This window comes from Portunus trituberculatus, chromosome 38 (assembly GCF_017591435.1).
Source record: "Portunus trituberculatus isolate SZX2019 chromosome 38, ASM1759143v1, whole genome shotgun sequence".
NCBI lineage: Eukaryota > Metazoa > Arthropoda > Malacostraca > Decapoda > Portunidae > Portunus > Portunus trituberculatus.
In genome coordinates, this window is record NC_059292.1 from 21603467 (window position 1) to 21625185 (window position 21719).

At 37.9% G+C, this 21719-nt stretch overlaps 1 protein-coding gene across 1 annotated transcript in view; it reads left to right on the forward strand.

Annotated features, from left to right (window-relative positions):
* The window catches only part of LOC123514897 (transcription factor Sp1-like), an 85858-nt gene that overhangs the window by 12826 nt on the left and 51313 nt on the right, over positions 1–21719 (forward strand). The window contains exons 8-9 of the mRNA XM_045273154.1: positions 2001–2190; positions 4581–4648. Of these exons, the coding sequence (XP_045129089.1) occupies positions 2001–2190; positions 4581–4648 (258 nt within the window). The remainder of the gene's footprint in view (positions 1–2000; positions 2191–4580; positions 4649–21719) is intronic.

Sequence of the window (21719 nt, forward strand, 5' to 3'; positions counted from 1 at the left end):
GCATCAATTACTTCACAAACTTTTTCTGCCAGTTGCTCCTGCATTCTCTTAAAATCCATCCTGATACCCCATCAGGTCCCACAGCTTTTCTCACTTCTAAACTCCCCATCATATTCTTGATCTCCTCCACAGTTACTTGAAACTCCTTCATAATCCCTTTCTGTTCCATTACCAGTGGTTTGTCAAAAGCAGTCTCCTTTGTGAATACCTTCCGAAAGCATCCATTCATAGCCTCTGCCATTTCCTGGGATCTTCACTGCATACTCCATTTACTTCTAAACTTTCAATACTTTCTCTATTTTTGATGTTGTTGTTCACATGTCTGTAAAAAGCCTTGGTTGGTCTTTACATTTATCAATTATATCCTTTTCTTGTTTCTTTCTTTCTTCTCTTCTAATCAACACATATTCATTTCTTGCTCTTTTGTAACTTTCCCACTGCTTAATCCGTCTTTTCCTTCTCCACCTCTTCCATGCATCCTCTTTTCTTGTTCTAGCCTTTTCACATCTATCGTTAAACCAGTCCTGCTTTCCAACTTCTCTATGTTGTCTTATTGGTACAAATTTTTCTCACCTTCTTTGTATATTTTTATAAATTCCTTCCACTTTTCATTTGCTCCTTAGCACTCTTGAATTTCATCCAATTTGTCTCTTGAAAGAATTTCTTTAGGTTTCCAAAATCTGTCTTGGCATAATTCCATCTTCCCACTTTATATTCTTCATTTCTTCTAGATTTCTCTTCATCTATCACCTTGAACTCCAAAACTGCATGATCACTCTTTGCTAAAGGGCACTCCACCCTCATCTCCTCAATGACCATTGGCTCTGTACTAAAGACCAAGTCCAGTCTTGACGATGCTCCTCTCCTCCAAACCTAGTATCTTCTTTGACCCACTGAGTTAACACATTTTCCATTGCCAGTGTCAATAGTGTATTTCCCATGTTGTCTCTGATCCTTCCATTGACCAGTCCTCCCAACACACCTCTTTACAATTAAAATCTCCCATCATTATAGTTCGTTCACAGCCACCCAACATTTCTTCCAGACATGTTCCTGTATCACTTATCATTTCTTCATATTCCTGTACTGACCATGCATTTGTCTTAGGTGGTACGTACACCACTATGTAGTGCCTCTTTTTCCTTCATTAGTTTCTGCTCTGATCTTTAGCACTTCTGCCTTTCCCATACCTTCTTTCACTTGATCCACCTTTATATCTTTTTAACCAGCAACATCACTCCTCCTCCCATCTTACCTACTCTATTTCTTTTCCAAACATTATATTTCCTTCTCCAACCATCATCAGGTCTTCTCCTCTCTCAGTTTTGTTTCAGTAAGACCCACAATATCTGGGTTCTTGTTCCTCAAGTAATCGTTGAGTTCTAAAATCCCCGATATCACTCCATTTATGTTGGAATACATTACATTCCGCTCATACGTAAGTTTCTTTAGTCCTTTCTTACTGTACTTTTCTGGGTTATGAACCACTTCCTCAGTCTCATATCCAAGATTCTCCAGAAAAACTCTTTCTTCTCCTCTTCTGTCCTCTCTTCATTTTTTTTTTTTTTGTGTGTGTGTGTGTGTGTATAATTCTTTGAACCACCCTTTATGAGTTAACTTGCCTGTTATGTACTTAGATACAAATAAATAGAAAATTGTTTTGTTTGGGATAATGTGTGTGAGATTGCCAGCCTGGTATGTAGATTAATACATGGTAGAAAAGTGTTACAGTTAATAATTTTGTTTTACTATAATATAGATAAATAGATAGGTATGTGAGTGTCAAAGTGAATAATTTCCTTCTTTATAGATAGATACAGTATATCAATAGGTATATTGCTGAAAAGAAGTGTTGAGGTATATAATTCCTTTCAATGTAGATGGCTGGATTGATACAGTAAATAGATAGGTAGGTAAATGAAGTCATGTTAAAGTGAATAATTTCCATCATTCATTTTGACAAGTATCCAAGTAAAGCAAAATATGATCTTTGTGGAAAGGTGAGAAACCATACAGGTGTGAGGAGTGTGGCACATGTTTCTCTCGGGGAGACAAGCTCAAGGTACACTCTCGGATCCATTCCAATGTACGGCCATATGGATGCACTGAGGCTGGCTGCCAGTACCGTGCCATTGACTCTGGGAGCCTCCGCAAGCACATGAGAACACATACCAATGAGCGGCCTTACAGGTGTGTATGTGTGTGCGTTCTTACCTACTTATACTTTTACTGGATTGAGTCAATTTTTTTTTCAAAGGGAGAAGGTAAAATTAGCCAAGGGGGGAAAAAAAGTAAAAAGTCGCTTGGAATGCCAGTCCCCATGCAGGTCTAAGAGAGTTAGCCAAAGGAAAGGAATAAATGTCTTGAAACTTCCCTCTTCAATGAGGTCAAGTCATAGGGAGATGGAAATACAGAATCAGGTAGGAAGTTCCAGACTTTACCAGAGAAAGGTATGAATGATTGAGAATACTAGTAATTTCTTGCATTAGAGAAGTGGACAGAATAGAGGTGAGAGAAAGAAGAAAGACTTCTTCAGCAAGGCTGCTGGAGAAAGGGAGGCGTACAGTTAGCAAGATCAGAAGAGCAGTTGGCATGAAAATAGTGGTAGAAGATAGCAAGAGATGCAAAATTGCACAGGCAAGAAAGAGGCTGAAACTAATCAGTCAGAGGAGATGAATTGATGAGACGAAAAGCTTTAGATTCCACCCTATCTAATAAAACTGTTTGAGTGGAACTTTCTTTACATGCAAAGAGTACTCCATACATGGGTGAATAAGTTCCTTGTACAGAGTAAGCAGTTGGGGGGGCTTGGTTGAGAAGAACTGGCAGAGATGCCTCAGAATGCCTAACTTCATAGAAGCTCTTTTAGCAAGAGATGAGATATGAAGTTTCCAGTTTATGTCATAAGTAAAGGACTGACTGAAGATGTTCAGTTTAGAATAGGGTGACAGTTGAGTATCATTGAAAAAGAGAGGATAGTTGTCTGGAAGTTTGTATTGAATTGATAGATGGAGGAATTGAGTTTTTGAGGCATTGAACACTACCAGGTTTTCTCTGTGTAATCAGAAATCTCAGAAAGATAAGAAGTCAGCCATTTTGTGGCGTTCCTGCGTGATCTGTTAACTTCCTGAAGGGTTGGTTGTCTCTGAAAAGACATGGAAAGGTGTAGGGTGGTATCATTAACATAGGAATGGATAGGGCAAGAAGTTTAGTTTAGAAGATCATTGATGAATAGTAGGAAGAGAGTGGTTGACAGAACAGAACCACGAGGAGCACCACTCATAATAGATTTAGAAGAATAGTGGCCATCTACCACAGCAGCAATAAAATGGTCAGAGAGGAAACAAGATTAAGTTGCAGAGGAAAAGATAGAAACTGTAAGAAGGTAGTTAGGAGATTAAAGCTTTGTGCCAGACTCTATCAAAAGCTTTTGATATGTCTTAAGACAGTGATTCCCAACCTTTTCCTGAGCTAGTACTACTTGGAGTTTCCGTACTATCCTTGTGTACCACCTGGTTCCAGAAAAAACTCAGTTATAGCAAATATCAATTTATTCACAAGTAAAATACACAAATGAACCAACAAGGAACATAACTCAGTTTAATGCAAGGGATACATCCATTTCTTCTCTGCCAACTGATTGATGCCAAATTAACTTGTGTAAGGCAATAATAATTTTTCTGAAAAATGAATTAAATTTAACTTAAAATTGCATTTGATCCAAAAAGTGCTCATGTACCACCTGGAGGGCCTTCGTGTACTGCTAGTGGTACGCATACCGCAGGTTGAAAACCACTAGTCTAAGACAACAGCAAAAGTTTCACCAAAATTTCTAAAAGAGGATGACCAAGACTCAGTAAGGAGAGTAGAGTTGCCTTGATGAAAGCCATACTGGCAGTCAGATAGAAAATTATGAAGAGACAGATGATTAAGAATCTTCCTATTGAGGCTATATTAAAAACTTTAGATAAGCAAGAGATTAAAGTTAAAGGGCAGCAGTTTGACAGATTGGAATGATCATCTTTTTTTGGGAACAGGCTGAATGTAGGCAAACTTCCAGCAAGAAGGAAAGATAGAAGTCGATAGATAAAGTTGAAAGAGGTTGACCAGGCATGGGGGATCATGAAGAGGGTTCGGAAAAATATTTTATTTATTTACAAGTATTTGTTTTATTACATTTATTTATTTACTTATTTACTATTATTATTATTATTATTATTATTATTATTATTATTATTATTATTATTATTTTATTTTATTTATTATTTATTTATTTATTTATTTATTTATTTTATTTTATTTATTTTTGTGTGTGTATGATCACCTACTTTTGTTAAGCTTATGTATCTTTTTATTAAGGTTAATTCTTTTTCAACTTATTATGTGGGGGGACTGGCATCTTTAGAAGATATTTTTTTCTTGTGTTTTGTTGCCCTTGGCTATAGTCTGTCTTACATGAAAATTCTCTCTCTCTCTCTCTCTCTCTCTCTCTCTCTCTCTCTCTCTCTCTCTCTCTCTCTCTCTCTCTCTCTCATCACACATGTAACAATCTGACATGTAATATGGGGTCATTGTTGCAGATGTCAGCTGTGTCCTTACAGTGCCAGGGATGGGTCACAGCTCACAGTGCACCTCAGGACACACACAGGTTAGTAGTGTCTCTGCACTATCCCCTCTCACTTGTATCTTAAGTATTGTTTTTTTTTTATATCTTTACTAATTTTAAAAATTTTTGCATGCCTATGTTTGGTTACTGGGAGAACTCTGCCTTGATCTGTATTTTTTTCTTTTTCCTTTGTATTCTCCATTGTACCTTAATTCATAATGGATAATAATAATATAATTATAATAATGATAATAATAATAATAATAATAATATAAATAATAATAATAATAATGAGAAGTCACTCTTGTCACTATATCTTAGCAGTGGTTCCATGCACTCCTCCATTCCATAATGTGTGGGGAGTGATTAGTATTCTAGAGGATGGCAATTAGTATTACAGGATGTGTGGTTGTAGGAATGTAGGTAGTGATAATTTTGTCTTCCTTTTGTTTCTTCATGCATCATGAAGGTCAGTTAAGGCAAATAAATGAATTAAAAGAAAAAAAATCATAATACCATTCTCTAAAAACAGAACTGAGAGAAAAGACAATTTTGTTTATAAGTGTCTTGTATAAAATGTTAATTTTCCGTTCTGCTTTATGTTAATTCCTTTCTGCTCTACTCTGATATTCCATTGAGCCTAATACAATGGTTCATTTCCTTTCTGTGTGCAGTTCAGAAGACACTCCCTTTCAGTGCATGGTGAATAACAATCTCTCTCTCTCTCTCTCTCTCTCTCTCTCTCTCTCTCTCTCTCTCTCTCTCTCTCTCTCTCTCTCTCTCTCTCTCTCTCTCTCTCTCTCTCTCTCTCTCTCAGTGTGTATTTACTTAGTTGTATTTGCCTAGTTGTATTTACATAGTTGTATTGTACAGGGTTCAAGCGAGGCTCATAGTGTCCTGTCTCCATATCTCCATTTATCTAATTTTTCCTTAAAGCTATGCACATTATATGCTGTAACAACTTCATTATCCAATGCATTCCACTTTTCCGCCGTTCTGTGTGGTAAACTATATTTTCCAATATTCTTCACACACTGCCTCATCCTGATCTTCTTTTCATGTCCTCATGTCCTTCCATCTTCTGTCAACAGCAACAAGGTATTCTTTGTCTATCATTTCAATGCCATTGACTATCTTGTACATTGTTATTAGGTCCCAACATTCTCTTCTATCTTGTAAGGTTTGCCATCCCATTTCCTTCAGTTGTTCTTCATATGTTAGGTCCTTTAATTCTGGCACCATCTTTATAGCAATCTTCTGTATCCTTTCCAATTTTTTTATATCCTTTTTAGAGCTCGGAGACCACATTACTGCTGCATATTCCAGCCTTGGATGTATCATGCTTGTGATGATTTTTTTCATCATATCTCTGTCTATGTATTGAAATGCCACTCTTATATTATTCAACATTTTATATGATAGTCCAAATATCTTGCTTATGTGTTTTTTGGGGCTCAGATTTTCCTGTAGGATCACTCCCAGATCTTTTTCCTCTTTGGGCTTCATTATTTGTTCCTCTCCCATCAAATAGTTCCATACTGGTCTTCTCTTATTCTTTCCTAGTTCCATTATGTGACATTTCTTGGCATTAAACTCCAATTTCCACTTTCTGCTCCACTCATAGATCTTGTTTATATTTTCCTGCAAAAGCAGGTTTTGGTAACTTTTAATAGCTTTGCATCATCAGCAACTAAATTTATATAACTGTTTACCCCAATGTGAATGTTGTTTACATAAATCTGAAACTAAATGGGGGCTAACACTAACCCTTGTGGCACTCCACTTGTTACTTTACCCTAAGATGATTATGTATCTCTGATCATAGTTCTCATTTCCCTGTCTTTCAAATAATCTCTTGTCTATTCTAGCAAAGTTCCTCACAGTCCTCCTGTGTTCTCGAGTTTCCAAAGTAGTCTTCCATAAGGGACTTTATCAAAAGCCTTTTTAATATCCAGGTATACTGTGTCCACCCATCCATCTCTGGTTTCAAGTCCTGCAATAACTCTCGAGTAGAAGCTCAATAAATTTGATACACATGACCACCCTGTCCTGAGCCCAAATTGTCTGTTCGATATGACTTGCTCCTCTTCTAGAAATCTAACCCATGGTTCTTTGATAATTATTTCACACAATTTCCCCAAGACACTTGTAAGTGACACTGGTCTGTAGTTTAGTGGTTCAGTTGCCTTTCCTCCTTTAAATATCGGAATTACATTGGCTCTCTTTCATTCTAGTAGAACTTTCCTTTCATTTGTTGAACTTATAATTATTTCCCAAATTGGATCCAGTAGTTGGTCTTTACATTCTTTTAACACCCAACCTGATACACCATCTGACCCCATTGCTTTTTTGACATCCAACTTATCCAATAATCTTCCAATATTCTCTTTGTGCACTGCGATCTCCTGTAATCCTTGGCAATGCAATGTCCTATTAGGTTCTGTGAAATCTTCTTCTGCAGTGAACATCTTTTTGAAGCTCTCATTTATTATTTCACACATTTCCTCTGTTTGGTATGTCTTCCCTCCTTTAATTATTTTTTCAATTGTTTCCTTGTTCTTCATTTTGCCATTTATAAACTTGTAGAAAAATTTGGGTTCGTCTTTGCTTTTACTCACCATATCTTTCTTAAAGTTTCTTTCTCTCTCTCTCCTTACTCTGATATATTGATTTCTGGCATCCTTATACTGCCGTCCATTATAGTAATTTCTGTTTTACGAGTTTCTTCCACACTTTATCTTTTGCATTTTTAACTTGTATGCATCTAGCATTTTACCAAGCATGTATTTTTTTCTTAATTCTATAAACAGGTACAAATTTTTTTTACTCCTTCATTATATTTATGTAAGAATATGTCATATTTCCCTTGTATTGTCTTTCTGTACATAATCTTTCTTCACTCAATATCAGCAAAATAGATCCTTAATTTTTCTAAATCTGCTTTTGCATAATTTAATCTCTCCTTTGTAGTCATCTCTGTAACTTATCCCATCTTCCTCCTGAATTTGCATCTCTCATGTCACATGATCACTTCTTCCCATTGGACTAATGTATTGCATGATTGGAGGGGGCTCTGATTTCTTTGTGAAAACTAGGGCAAGCAATGATGGTTCTTCTTCCCCCTGTACCTTGTTGACTCCTCCACCCACTGATCCATTGCATTAACAATAGTCAATTGTAACACTTCCTTGCGCCACTGCCCAGCATTATCCATTACTTCCATCTCTCTCCAGTTTACATTTTTGGAGTTAAAGTCTCCAGCTAAAAGTATTCTTCTATCTCTTCTTATCATGTTATTGAGGCACTTAATCACCTCTCTTTGCATATCTTTAAGTTCTTCAGTTCCCCATGTATTTGTCATAGGTGGCACATATGTCACTACAATTTTTCTCTTCTTCAATTCCTTCGTTTTAATTGTTATTCCCATTACTTCCACTTTGTCCTCTCCATATTGCACATCCTCCACACATATATTATCTCAAACCATTATTAGCACTCCTCCTCCCCCTTTATCCTTCCTGTCTTTCCTCCAGCTATTATATCCCTCCTTTTTAAAGTTAACATAGATCTGCTAAGTTTTGTTTCAACAATGCACATAACATCTGTCTTTTTCTCTTTTAAATAATCCCTAACCTCTAACATGTTTGATAACAACCCATCTGTGTTAGTATAAGTCACTCTTAATTTCTTGCCTCCTCCACGACCTCCTCTTTCTTTCATAGGTACCACTTCTTTAGTCTCATATCCAGAACCCTCCAGTAAGAGTTTTTCTTCTCGATCTCTGTCCTTTTCTCGTTTTTTTTTTTTCTTAGCTTCACTACTTAGCACTTTCTCCTTTTCCCCACACACACACACACACACACACACACGGGACATCGTCGATGGCGGAGGTGGTCGCTGAGCTCCAGAGCAATCATCTATAATTCTACAGTTACCTAAGAGTAACCAAGGTGGGAAAGGAGCTGGTAATGTTTGTCCCGTCTCCATATAGTCATGTTAACTGTTGATTAGCAAAATAATGTCCAGTGAAGGTAAATATAAACTGTAGCCTGCGTTTGAGCCATCAGCTGGTTTGTTTACGTCTGCGCAACATGGCGGCCGTGAACTCGAAAGAGGAATCAGACTTCACAGGGTTTCAAGGAATAATGGAGAAGAGCACTTATGTGAAGAAAATTCTGGAGTTAGAAGGTAAAATTGAAAACTGTTTGAAAAGTATGAGGGCCTGGAAACGAGTTATGACAATGTAAAGAGAGACTGTGCCGATATGAAGAAGGAAAATGCAGCACTGAAAGAGGAAGTTAAGCTAATTAAAGTGAATTGCGAAAATGTGGAGAATCTCTAGGAAAAGTGATGGAGAAGCAGGCTGAATGGAAAAAGTCAGGAAGTGGAAAGAAAGGAGGTAAATTACAAAGTTGCAAGTCTGGAAAAGGAAATCAAAGAGTCAGGGAGAAAACTTTGGGCCTTGCTGAAATTATAGATCAACAGATCATAGAAGAGAAGATAGCTGAGAAAGTGGTGAAGGTTATTAAGTCAAATGAGACATTGGTGAGGGAAACTGTAGACAAAAAGAGATGTGTGGTGATATTTGGTGTGGAGGAGGATAAGACACCGAGTAAAATGGAGAGAGAGAAAACATAAAAAGGTGATAAATAATATCATTAATGTGGTGCAAGAGGAGGAAAAGACCTAGTACAAGAAATAGAGGACTTCCATAGAATTGGAAAGTTCACAAGAGAAGGTATGAGGCCAATAAGAATCAAACTTAAGTCACAAAAGGATGTAGATGAATTGGTGGAGAAGTCATGGAGGCTAGCCCAGCAGGAAACAACAAGGAAGATTTGGTTGAGAAGAGATCTCGGTGAAAAGGAAAGAGAAATGTTAAATGAGTTGAGAAAGGAGGCTTTGAAAAAATGAAGAGAGGACAGAAGAAGAGAAGAAAGAGTTTTTCTGGAGAATCTTGGATATGAGACTGAGGAAGTGGTTCATAACCCAGAAAAGTACAGCAAGAAAGGACTAAAGAAACTTACATATGAGCGAAATGTAATGTATTCCAACATAAATGGAGTGATATCGGGATTTTAGAACTCAACGATTACTTGAGGGACAAGAACCCAGATATTGTGGGTCTTACTGAAACAAAACTGAGAGAGGGAGAAGACCTGATGAAGGTTGGAGAAGGAAATATAACGTTTGGAAAAGAAATAGAGTAGGTAAGATGGGAGGAGGAGTGATGTTGCTGGTTAAAAAGATATAAAGGTGGATCAAGTGAAAAAGGTATGGGAAAGGCAGAAGTGCTAAAGATCAGAGCAGAAACTAATGAAGGAAAAAGAGGCACTACATAGTGGTGTACGTACCACCTAAGACAAATGCATGGTCAGTACAGGAATATGAAGAAATGATAAGTGATACAGGAACATGTCTGGAAGAAATGTTGGGTGGCTGTGAACGAACTATAATGATGGGAGATTTTAATTGTAAAGAGGTGTGTTGGGAGGACTGGTCAATGGAAGGATCAGAGACAACATGGGGAAATACACTATTGACACTGGCAATGGAAAATGTGTTAACTCAGTGGGTCAAAGAAGATACTAGGTTTGGAGGAGAGGGAGCATCGTCAAGACTGGACTTGGTCTTTAGTACAGAGCCAATGGTCATTGAGGAGATGAGGGTGGAGTGCCCTTTAGCAAAGAGTGATCATGCAGTTTTGGAGTTCAAGGTGATAGACGAAGAGAAATCTAGAAGAAATGAAGAATATAAAGTGGGAAGATGGAATTATGCCAAGACAGATTTTGGAAACCTAAAGAAATTCTTTCAAGAGACAAATTGATGAAATTCAAGAGTGCTAAGGAGCAAATGAAAAGTGGAAGGAATTTATAAAAATATACAAAGAAGGTGAGAAAAATTTGTACCAATAAGACAACATAGAGAAGTTGGAAAGCAGGACTGGTTTAACGATAGATGTGAAAAGGCTAGAACAAGAAAAGAGGATGCATGGAAGAGGTGGAGAAGGAAAAGACGGATTAAGCAGTGGGAAAGTTACAAAAGAGCAAGAAATGAATATGTGTTGATTAGAAGAGAAGAAAGAAAGAAACAAGAAAAGGATATAATTGATAAATGTAAAGACCAACCAAGGCTTTTTTACAGACATGTGAACAACAACATCAAAAATAGAGAAAGTATTGAAAGTTTAGAAGTAAATGGAGTATACAGTGAAGATCCCAGGAAATGGCAGAGGCTATGAATGGATGCTTTCGGAAGGTATTCACAAAGGAGACTGCTTTTGACAAACCACTGGTAATGGAACAGAAAGGGATTATGAAGGAGTTTCAAGTAACGGTGGAGGAGATCAAGAACATGATGGGGAGTTTAGAAGTGAGAAAAGCTGTGGGACCTGATGGGGTATCAGGATGGATTTTAAGAGAATGCAGGAGCAATTGGCAGAAAAAGTTTGTGAAGTAATTGATGCCTCATTAAGGGAAGGCGTAGTGCCCCAAGACTGGAAAAGAGCTAACATTGTCCCAATCTATAAATCAGGTAACAAGAGAGACCCATTGAACTATAGACCAGTGTCACTTACAAGTGTGGTAGCTAAGATGTGTGAGAGGGTGGTGAAGACTAGATGGACAGACTTCTTGGAGAAAATGACATACTTTGTGAGTGTCAATTTGGTTTTAGGAAAGGGCGTTCATGCACGACAAACCTGATATGTTACTATTCGAGGGTGATAGATGTAATACAGGAAAGAGATGGTTGGGCTGATGGAATATATCTGGATTTAAAAAAGGCCTTTGATAAGGTACCACACCAGAGACTGATCTGGAAACTTGAAATGGTAGGAGGAGTGCATGGCAGTTTACTAAAATGGATGGAAGACTTTTGGTAGGAAGAGAAATGAGAACAATAATTAAGGACAGACCATCAGAATGGGGATTGGTGGAGAGTGGAGTTCCACAGGGATCAGTGTTGGCACCAGTAATGTTCGCAGTCTACATAAATGACATGGTGGATGGGGTGTCCAGTTATGTGAGCCTATTTGCAGACGATGCAAAATTGTTAAGAAAAGTGAGATGTGACAAAGATTGCGAACTACTCCAGGAAGACTTGGACAGAATATGGAAATGGAGCTGTACATGGCAAATGGAGTTCAACACGACAAAATGCAAGAAAATAGAGTTTGGCAAGAGTGAAAGAAGAATCAGGAGTATGTACAAGATAGGAAATGAAGACATAAAACCAGTCATGAAGAAAAGACCTTGGGGTGACAATTACCAATGACCTATCGCCAGAGAGACATATAAACAAAATAATTGGAGAAGTATTGAACTTATTGAGGAACATAAGAGTGGCGTTCGATATCTAGATGAAGAAATGATGAAGAAAATAATTACTGCAATGATAAGACCGAGGCTTGAATATGCAACAATACAGTGGGCTCCGAACTTAAAGAAACACATAAGGAAACTAGAGAAAGTACAGAGGGCTGCAACGAAAATGGTGCCTGACTTAAGAGATTTGACTTATGAAGACAGACTGAAAAGAATGCAACTTCCAACCCTGGAAAACAGAAGAGAAAGGGGAGACCTGATAGCAATATACAGAGTGATGATTGGCATGGAAAAATGGATAGGGAAGATCTGTGTATGTGGAATGGAAGAATGTCGAGAGGGCATGGGAAAAACTAAAATGGCCACTTATAGGAGAGATGTGAAAAATATAGCTTCCTCATAGAAGGGTGGAAGCATGGAATAGTTTAGACGTGGAAGTGGTCAACGCAAGGAATATTCATGATTTTAAGAAAAAGCTGGACATTAATAGATATGGAGACGGGACAACACGAGCATAGCTCTTTTCCCGTATGTTACAATTAGGTAAATACAATTAGGTAAATACACACACACACACACACACACACACACACACACACACACACACACACACACACATTACATCTGCGCAACATGGCGGCCGTGAACTCGAAAGATGAATCAGACTTCACAGGATTTCAAGGAATAATGGAGAAGAGCGTTTATGTGAAGAAAATTCTGGAGTTGGAAGGTAAAATTGAAAACTGTTTGAAAAGTATGGGGCCTGGAAACGAGTTATGACAATGTAATGAAAGAGTGCGCTGATATGAAGAAAGAAAATGCAGTACTGAAAGAGGAAGTTAAGTTAATTAAAGTGAATTGCGAAAATGTGGAGAATCTTTAGGAAAAGTGATGGAGAAGCAGGCTGAATGGAAAAAAAGTCAGGAAGTGGAAAGAAAGGAGGTAAATTACAAAGTTGCAAGTCTGGAAAAGGAAATCAAAGAGTCTGGGGAGAAAACTTTGGGCCTTGCTGAAATTATAGATCAACAGATCATAGAAGAGAAGATTGCTGAGAAAGTGGTGAAGGTTATTAAGTCAAATGAGACATTGGTGAGGGAAACTGTAGACAAAAAGAGATGTGTGGTGATATTTGGTGTGGAGGAGGATAAGACACCGAGTAAAATGGAGAGAGAGAAAACATAAAAAGGTGATAAATAATATCATTAATGTGGTGCAGGAGGAGGAAAAGACCTAGTACAAGAAATAGAGGACTTCCATAGAATTGGAAAGTTCACAAGAGAAGGTATGAGGCCAATAAGAATCAAACTTAAGTCACAAAAGGATGTAGATGAATTGGTGGAGAAGTCATGGAGGCTAGCCCAGCAGGAAACAACAAGGAAGATTTGGTTGAGAAGAGATCTCGGTGAAAAGGAAAGAGAAATGTTAAATGAGTTGAGAAAGGAGGCTTTGAAAAAAATGAAGAGAGGACAGAAGAGGAGAAGAAAGAGTTTTTCTGGAGAATCTTGGATATGAGACTGAGGAAGTGGTTCATAACCCAGAAAAGTACAGCAAGAAAGGACTAAAGAAACTTACGTATGAGCGGAATGTAATGTATTCCAACATAAATGGAGTGATATCGGGATTTTAGAACTCAACGATTACTTGAGGGACAAGAACCCAGATATTGTGGGTCTTACTGAAACAAAACTGAGAGAGGGAGAAGACCTGATGATGGTTGGAGAAGGAAATATAATGTTTGGAAAAGAAATAGAGTAGGTAAGATGGGAGGAGGAGTGATGTTGCTGGTTAAAAAGATATAAAGGTGGATCAAGTGAAAGAAGGTATGGGAAAGGCAGAAGTGCTAAAGATCAGAGCAGAAACTAATGAAGGAAAAAGAGGCACTACATAGTGGTGTACGTACCACCTAAGACAAATGCATGGTCAGTACAGGAATATGAAGAAATGATAAGTGATACAGGAACATGTCTGGAAGAAATGTTGGGTGGCTGTGAACGAACTATAATGATGGGAGATTTTAATTGTAAAGAGGTGTGTTGGGAGGACTGGTCAATGGAAGGATCAGAGACAACATGGGAAATACACTATTGACACTGGCAATGGAAAATGTGTTAACTCAGTGGGTCAAAGAAGATACTAGGTTTGGAGGAGAGGGAGCATCGTCAAGACTGGACTTGGTCTTTAGTACAGAGCCAATGGTCATTGAGGAGATGAGGGTGGAGTGCCCTTTAGCAAAGAGTGATCATGCAGTTTTGGAGTTCAAGGTGATAGATGAAGAGAAATCTAGAAGAAATGAAGAATATAAAGTGGGAAGATGGAATTATGCCAAGACAGATTTTGGAAACCTAAAGAAATTCTTTCAAGAGACAAATTGGATGAAATTCAAGAGTGCTAAGGAGCAAATGAAAAGTGGAAGGAATTTATAAAAATATACAAAGAAGGTGAGAAAAATTTGTACCAATAAGACAACATAGAGAAGTTGGAAAGCAGGACTGGTTTAACGATAGATGTGAAAAGGCTAGAACAAGAAAAGAGGATGCATGGAAGAGGTGGAGAAGGAAAAGACGGATTAAGCAGTGGGAAAGTTACAAAAGAGCAAGAAATGAATATGTGTTGATTAGAAGAGAAGAAAGAAAGAAACAAGAAAAGGATATAATTGATAAATGTAAAGACCAACCAAGGCTTTTTACAGACATGTGAACAACAACATCAAAAATAGAGAAAGTATTGAAAGTTTAGAAGTAAATGGAGTATGCAGTGAAGATCCCAGGAAATGGCAGAGGCTATGAATGGATGCTTTCGGAAGGTATTCACAAAGGAGACTGCTTTTGACAAACCACTGGTAATGGAACAGAAAGGGATTATGAAGGAGTTTCAAGTAACTGTGGAGGAGATCAAGAATATGATGGGGAGTTTAGAAGTGAGAAAAGCTGTGGGACCTGATGGGGTATCAGGATGGATTTTAAGAGAATGCAGGGAGCAACTGGCAGAAAAAGTTTGTGAAGTAATTGATGCCTCATTAAGGGAAGGTGTAGTGCCCCAAGACTGGAAAAGAGCTAACATTGTCCCAATCTATAAATCAGGTAACAAGAGAGACCCATTGAACTATAGACCAGTGTCACTTACAAGTGTGGTAGCTAAGATGTGTGAGAGGGTGGTGAAGAATAGATGGACAGACTTCTTGGAGAAAATGACATACTTTGTGAGTGTCAATTTGGTTTTAGAAAAGGGCGTTCATGCACGACAAACCTGATATGTTACTATTCGAGGGTGATAGATGTAATACAGGAAAGAGATGGTTGGGCTGATGGAATATATCTGGATTTAAAAAAGGCCTTTGATAAGGTACCACACCGGAGACTGATCTGGAAACTTGAAATGGTAGGAGGAGTGCATGGCAGTTTACTAAAATGGATGGAAGACTTTTGGTAGGAAGAGAAATGAGAACAATAATTAAGGACAGACCATCAGAATGGGGCTTGGTGGAGAGTGGAGTTCCACAGGGATCAGTGTTGGCACCAGTAATGTTCGGGTCTACATAAATGACATGGTGGATGGGGTGTCCAGTTATGTGAGCCTATTTGCAGACGATGCAAAATTGTTAAGAAAAGTGAGATGTGACAAAGATTGCGAACTACTCCAGGAAGACTTGGACAGAATATGGAAATGGAGCTGTACATGGCAAATGGAGTTCAACACGACAAAATGCAAGAAAATAGAGTTTGGCAAGAGTGAAAGAAGAATCAGGAGTATGTACAAGATAGGAAATGAAGACATAAAACCAGTCATGAAGAAAAAGACCTTGGGGTGACAATTACCAATGACCTATCGCCAGAGAGACATATAAACAAAATAATTGGAGAAGTATTGAACTTATTGAGGAACATAAGAGTGGCGTCAGATATTTAGATGAAGAAATGATGAAGAAAATAATTACTGCAATGATAAGACCGAGGCTTGAATATGCAACAATACAGTGGGCTCGAACTTAAAGAAACACATAAGGAAACTAGAGAAAGTACAGAGGGCTGCAACAAAAATGGTGCCTGACTTAAGAGATTTGACTTATGAAGACAGACTGAAAAGAATGCAACTTCCGACCCTGGAAAACAGAAGAGAAAGGGGAGACCTGATAGCAATATACAGAGTGATGATTGGCATGGAAAAATGGATAGGGAAGATCTGTGTATGTGGAATGAAAGAATGTCGAGAGGGCATGGGAAAAACTAAAATGGCCACTTATAGGAGAGATGTGAAAAATATAGCTTCCTCATAGAAGGGTGGAAGCATGGAATAGTTTAGACGTGGAAGTGGTCAACGCAAGGAATATTCATGATTTTAAGAAAAAGCTGGACATTAATAGATATGGAGACGGGACAACACGAGCATAGCTCTTTTCCGTATGTTACAATTAGGTAAATACACACACACACACACACACACACACACACACACACACACACACACACACACACACACACACACACACACAACAAATTTCAAAACAACTCTCTCTCTCTCTCTCTCTCTCTCTCTCTCTCTCTCTCTCTCTCTCTCTCTCTCTCTCTCTCTCTCTCTCTCTCTCTCTCTCCTCTCCCTCTTCCTTTCGAAGATAAGCTACATGCGTCCCGCTTGTGTCTAAAATATTAGCAAATGTCACTCTCTCTCTCTCTCTCTCTCTCTCTCTCTCTCTCTCTCTCTCTCTCTCTCTCTCTCTCTCTCTCTCCCACTTTCCTCTTCGAAGGCGATATAGTGACTAAAAGATAGCAGCATAATACACAAAGACGACAAGTATGACAAGCTTGCACGAGTTTCCCGCGCTAGGGCACACGGCACTACCACCCGTATATCATACGGGCGGGCTTTTTTAACATCCGGCGTGGAGGGGTTAAGGAACTTTCATAGTCTTGGCATGTAGCTTTTAGTACGTCATTTTGTTCCTTTATTTCTTGTTTCTTTTTTGATCCCTGATTGACTGCACTGACCTTCTCACATTCTATTAATCTCAATTTCAGCTCTGTGTTTTCCGTTGACAGTCTGTCCTGTTTGTCCATTAGACTTGACATCACTTCCTTCATGTATCTTAACTCCCTTTCTACATTGATCAACCTTCTCATACTACCTCTTTCTTCCCTGAATCCAGAAAAATCCTTGTCCATAATATCCTCAGCTAGTTTCCTTAGTCCAACAAAAGTTTCAGTGAACCGTTGGTTTTCACACGATGGCGTATGTTTTGACTCTATCGTACGTCTGGCAGCACTACTCTGTTCCATCTCTCTCTTGTTTTTCTTTCCGTCTATACGATCCAAAACTTATTTGATATGGAGACAGAAGAACTTATGGCCCCCTTCCCCCCCTGTACATACGTCTAGGTCAGTCTCCAGCTCCTGTTGTAGCTTTTCCCTGCTAGTTGCTCAGAGATGTCTGGTCAACATGATGTCTACGGAGTGTGTGTGTGTATTTACCTACTTGTAGTTTTACAGGGCCTGGGCTTTATGCTCATATGGGCCCGTCTCCATATCTACACTTATCCAATTTTTCTTTAAAACTATGCACACTCGTTGTTGACACCACTTCTTCACTCAAACTGTTCCAAGTCTCAACACATCTTTGCGAGAAACTAGGTTTTTTAACATCTCTCAGACATCTTCCCTTCCTCAGTTTCTTACTATGCGATCTTCTGCTTCTAATGTCATATTCTTCTCTCAGGATTAGTTTCTCATTATCCACTTGATCCATTCCGTTAATCAATTTATAAACTTGTATCAGATCCACTCTCTCTCTGCTCTGTTCCAGGGTTGGTAGATCCATAGCGTTTAGTCTCTCCTCATATGTCATCCCTTCAAGTTCTGGAACCATTCTTGTAGCCATTTCTTGTAGTCTCTCCAATTTCTTTATGTGTTTCTTTTTATGGGGGGTCCACACAACTCCTGCATATTCCAATCTGGGTCTTATTTTAGTACTTATCAATTTCTTCATCATTTCTTTGTCCATGTAGTGAAATGCTAATCCAATATTCCTTAGTAAATTATATGTCTCTGAAAATTCTATCAATATGGCTTACCGGTTGATTGTTTTCTTCCATCGTCACTCCCAAGTCCTTTTGCTTTTTTACTTTTTCTAGTTCTACTCCATCTCCCATCTTATATATTCCCACTGGTCATCTTTCACTTTTTCCCATATCCATGACATGGCTTTTGTCCACATTGAATTCCATCTCCCATTTTTTACTCCATTTCCAGATCTTGTTTAAGTCTTCCTGCAGTATTTCACAATCCTCTTTTTGTTTTATGACTCTGCACAGTTTCGCATCGTCCGCAAACAGATTTATGTAGCTGTTCACTCCCTCTCGCATGTCGTTTATATAGTATATGAGAAAAAGTATTGGTGCCAATACTGACCCCTGTGGCACTCCGCTGTCTACTGCTCTCCACTTGGACTTCATATCTTTAACTACCGTCCTTATTTCTCTCCCCCTCAAGTAATTTTCCATCCATCTCAATGTGCTTCCTTTTAAGCCACCCTTCTCCTCTGACTTCCATAGTAATCTTTCATGTGGCACTTTACCAAATGCCTTTTTTAAATCTAAATAAATACAGTCAATCCATCCCTCTCTCTCTTGTACTTTATCAACTATTCTAGAGTAGAAACTCAATAAATTTGTTACACACCTTTTCTAAAACCAAATTGGCTATTTGATAATAATTTGTTGTCTTCAAGAAACTCAATCCATTGTTTCTTTATTACTCTTTCACACATCTTGCATATTACACTAGTTAGTGATACCGGTCTGTAATTTAAATGTTCTTCCTTCCTTCCGCTTTTATATATGGGAACCACCTCAGCTCTTTTCCATTCTACTGGTACTGTTCCATTTTCTATTGAACATTTTATGATGTTGTTTATAGGACTTGCTAGTTCTTCTCTACATTCTTTTAATATTCTGCCTGAGACTTCATCCGGTCCCATTGCCTTCTCCTCATCTAATTCCGTCATCAACTCTTTTATTTCAAGCTTGGTTACTTTGATCTCTTTCATATGGACAGTCTCTCTATTACCCTGTGGTCTTTCAAATTTGGATTCCTTAGTAAAGACAACCTGCCATACTTTTTGGGTCTTTCACTATCCCGTTCTCTCCTTTTAACCTTTCTATTGTTTTTTTTTGCCTTATTTTTCCATTTATGAATCTGTAGAACAATTTCGGTTGTTCCTTACATTTTTCGACAATGTCCTTTTCATAGTTCCTTTCTTCTTCCTTTCTCACCTGAGCATATTTATTTCTTGCTGTTTTGAAGTTTTCCTTATTTTCTGGATTTCTGTTTCTCCTCCACCTTTTCCATGCTCCATGTCTTTTCTCCTTTGCCCTAGCACACCTTGCATTAAACCAATCTTTCTTTCCTTCTTTTTTAGGTCTATATTTTGGGACATATTCCCTGACTCCTGTTTTGTATATTTCCAAAAATAAGTTATATTCTCTTGCAACTGCCTCTGAGTTTTCCATCTCCTCCGAGTTTATGTTTTTAAAATAGCTCTTGAGGTTCTCAATATCAGCCTTTCTGTAATTTAATCGGTCTCCTTTGTATGATTCGTCTCTATCTTCCTTTCCCTCTTCTATATCCATTTCTAGTATTACATGGTCACTATCTCCCAATGAGCACTTATATCTTTCAACAGACGCCCAACCCAACAACAATTAAATGACTCAAGGCGAGATGCTATAGGACGCCTAACTTCTGATCTTTCACTTGTTTCTGATTGGGGCAGAGAAAACCTGGTTTTGTTCAATGCCTCAAAACTCAATTTCTACAACTATCTACTCGACATAACCTTCCAGACAACTATCCTCTTCTTCAATAACACTCAACTTCCCTCTCCTCTACATTAAACACACTCGGTCTATCCTTCACTAAAAATCTAAACTGGAAATTTCACATCTCTACTCTTGCTAAATCAGCTTCCAAGAAGTTAGGTGTCCTATGGCGTCTTCGTCCATTTTTCTCTCCTCCCAGCTGCTTGCTCTGTACAAGGGCCTTATCCGCCCGTGTATGGAGTATGGCTCTCATGTCTGGGGATCCACACACACAGCTTTACTAAACAAGGTGGAATCTAAAGCTTTTCGTCTTATCAACTCTTCTCCTCTAACTGACTGTCTTGATTCTTTAAGTCACCGCCGCAATGTTGCATCTTTATCTGTCTTCACCGCTGTTTTCATGCTGTCTGCTCTTCTGAACTTGCTAACTGCATGCCTTCCCCTCCTGCGGCCTCGCTGCACAAGACTCTCTACTTCTTCTCATCCCTATTCTGTCCATCTTCCTAATGCAAGAGTTAACCAGTATCTTCACTCCTTCATTCCCTACACTGGTAAACTCTGGAACTCTCTACCTGTGTCTGTATTTCCACCTGCCTATGACTTAAACTCTTTCAAAAGAGGAGTGTCAAGACACCTCTTACGTTAACTGGACCCTCCTTTAGATTTTTCTGTTTTTCTTTTTCTACTTTTCTTTTAACAGGGCCTGGCAACCAGCGGGATTTTTTTTTTCCAACACTGTGTTTGCCCTTGGCCAGTGCCCTTGTAATGTGAGCTGGTAATCTCAGAAAAGCAACCTCAGAGGCACTGACTGTGACTGACCAACTGGTAAAATACATGTACTGTACTGAGCTTAGTGAGTTCTCTTGCTCTAATGTTGCCAACTTGCCATATGTTTTTTACTAGGTAAAATCAGCCTCTTTAGTCTTTACTAACTTGGGATTCAATGTATCATAATAATCCATTTCAACCAAACAGTAACAGAATAAAAGTAGATATTCTTCTGTGTGGTAATAATATAAAATGCTGTCATGAAAATAACTTCAGGCAACTCTGTCTGTCCTAAACCTGGTCCTGTACCAACTACAAACAAGTATTGAACACGTATGTATCAGGATCCTTGACTGTGCTCACACTTACATGCCCTAAACTCAAACTTAAAGTAACCTATGGAGATTTTCAAATCACTCAGTATATATATATATATATATATATATATATATATATATATATATATATATATATATATATATATATATTTTTTTTTTTTTTTTCAAATAAATCAAATAAATTTCAATGATTTTTTATTTTTTGATTTTTTTTCATCACAACCCTGTCTTTTACCCACTTTGTCTCTCCTCCATATATTATACCTTTTATATATGTCTAATAGGGGAACTGGACGTAAACCAAAAAAAAAATCTATGTCTATTTTTATTGCCTCATTTAACTTTGTTTCCACCAGGCATACAATATCTGGTTCTTTCTTTATGTAATCTCGTAATTCTAAGTTACTTGATAAAACCCCATCTATGTTCGTATAGTACGTCATTTTTAATCTCTTGTTCTTATCATTTTTAGTTAAACTTGCTCCATTTTTTTTCTTTCTTCTCTTTTATGTACCATTTCCTTATCCTGTCTCCTATAATTCTCCAAAAAAATGCTTTCTTCTCCTCCTCTGACCTTTCATTATTTTTTTCCCTTGCTTCTGCCACCAGTTCGTTGTGTGTCTTCCTTTCCTCCTCATTTCTATTTTTTTATATATATATATATATATATATATATATATATATATATATATATATATATATATATATATATATATATATATATATATCTCTTTGCAACCTTCTGTTTCTGAGTTTTGTTGTTCTATATAGTATTTCTTCTGTTGCTGCTTGTGATTTTAGTAGTATCTTAATTGGTCTCACTGATCCTTCTTGATATGGTCCCATTCTGTGGATTTCTTCTACTTCCTCTTCTA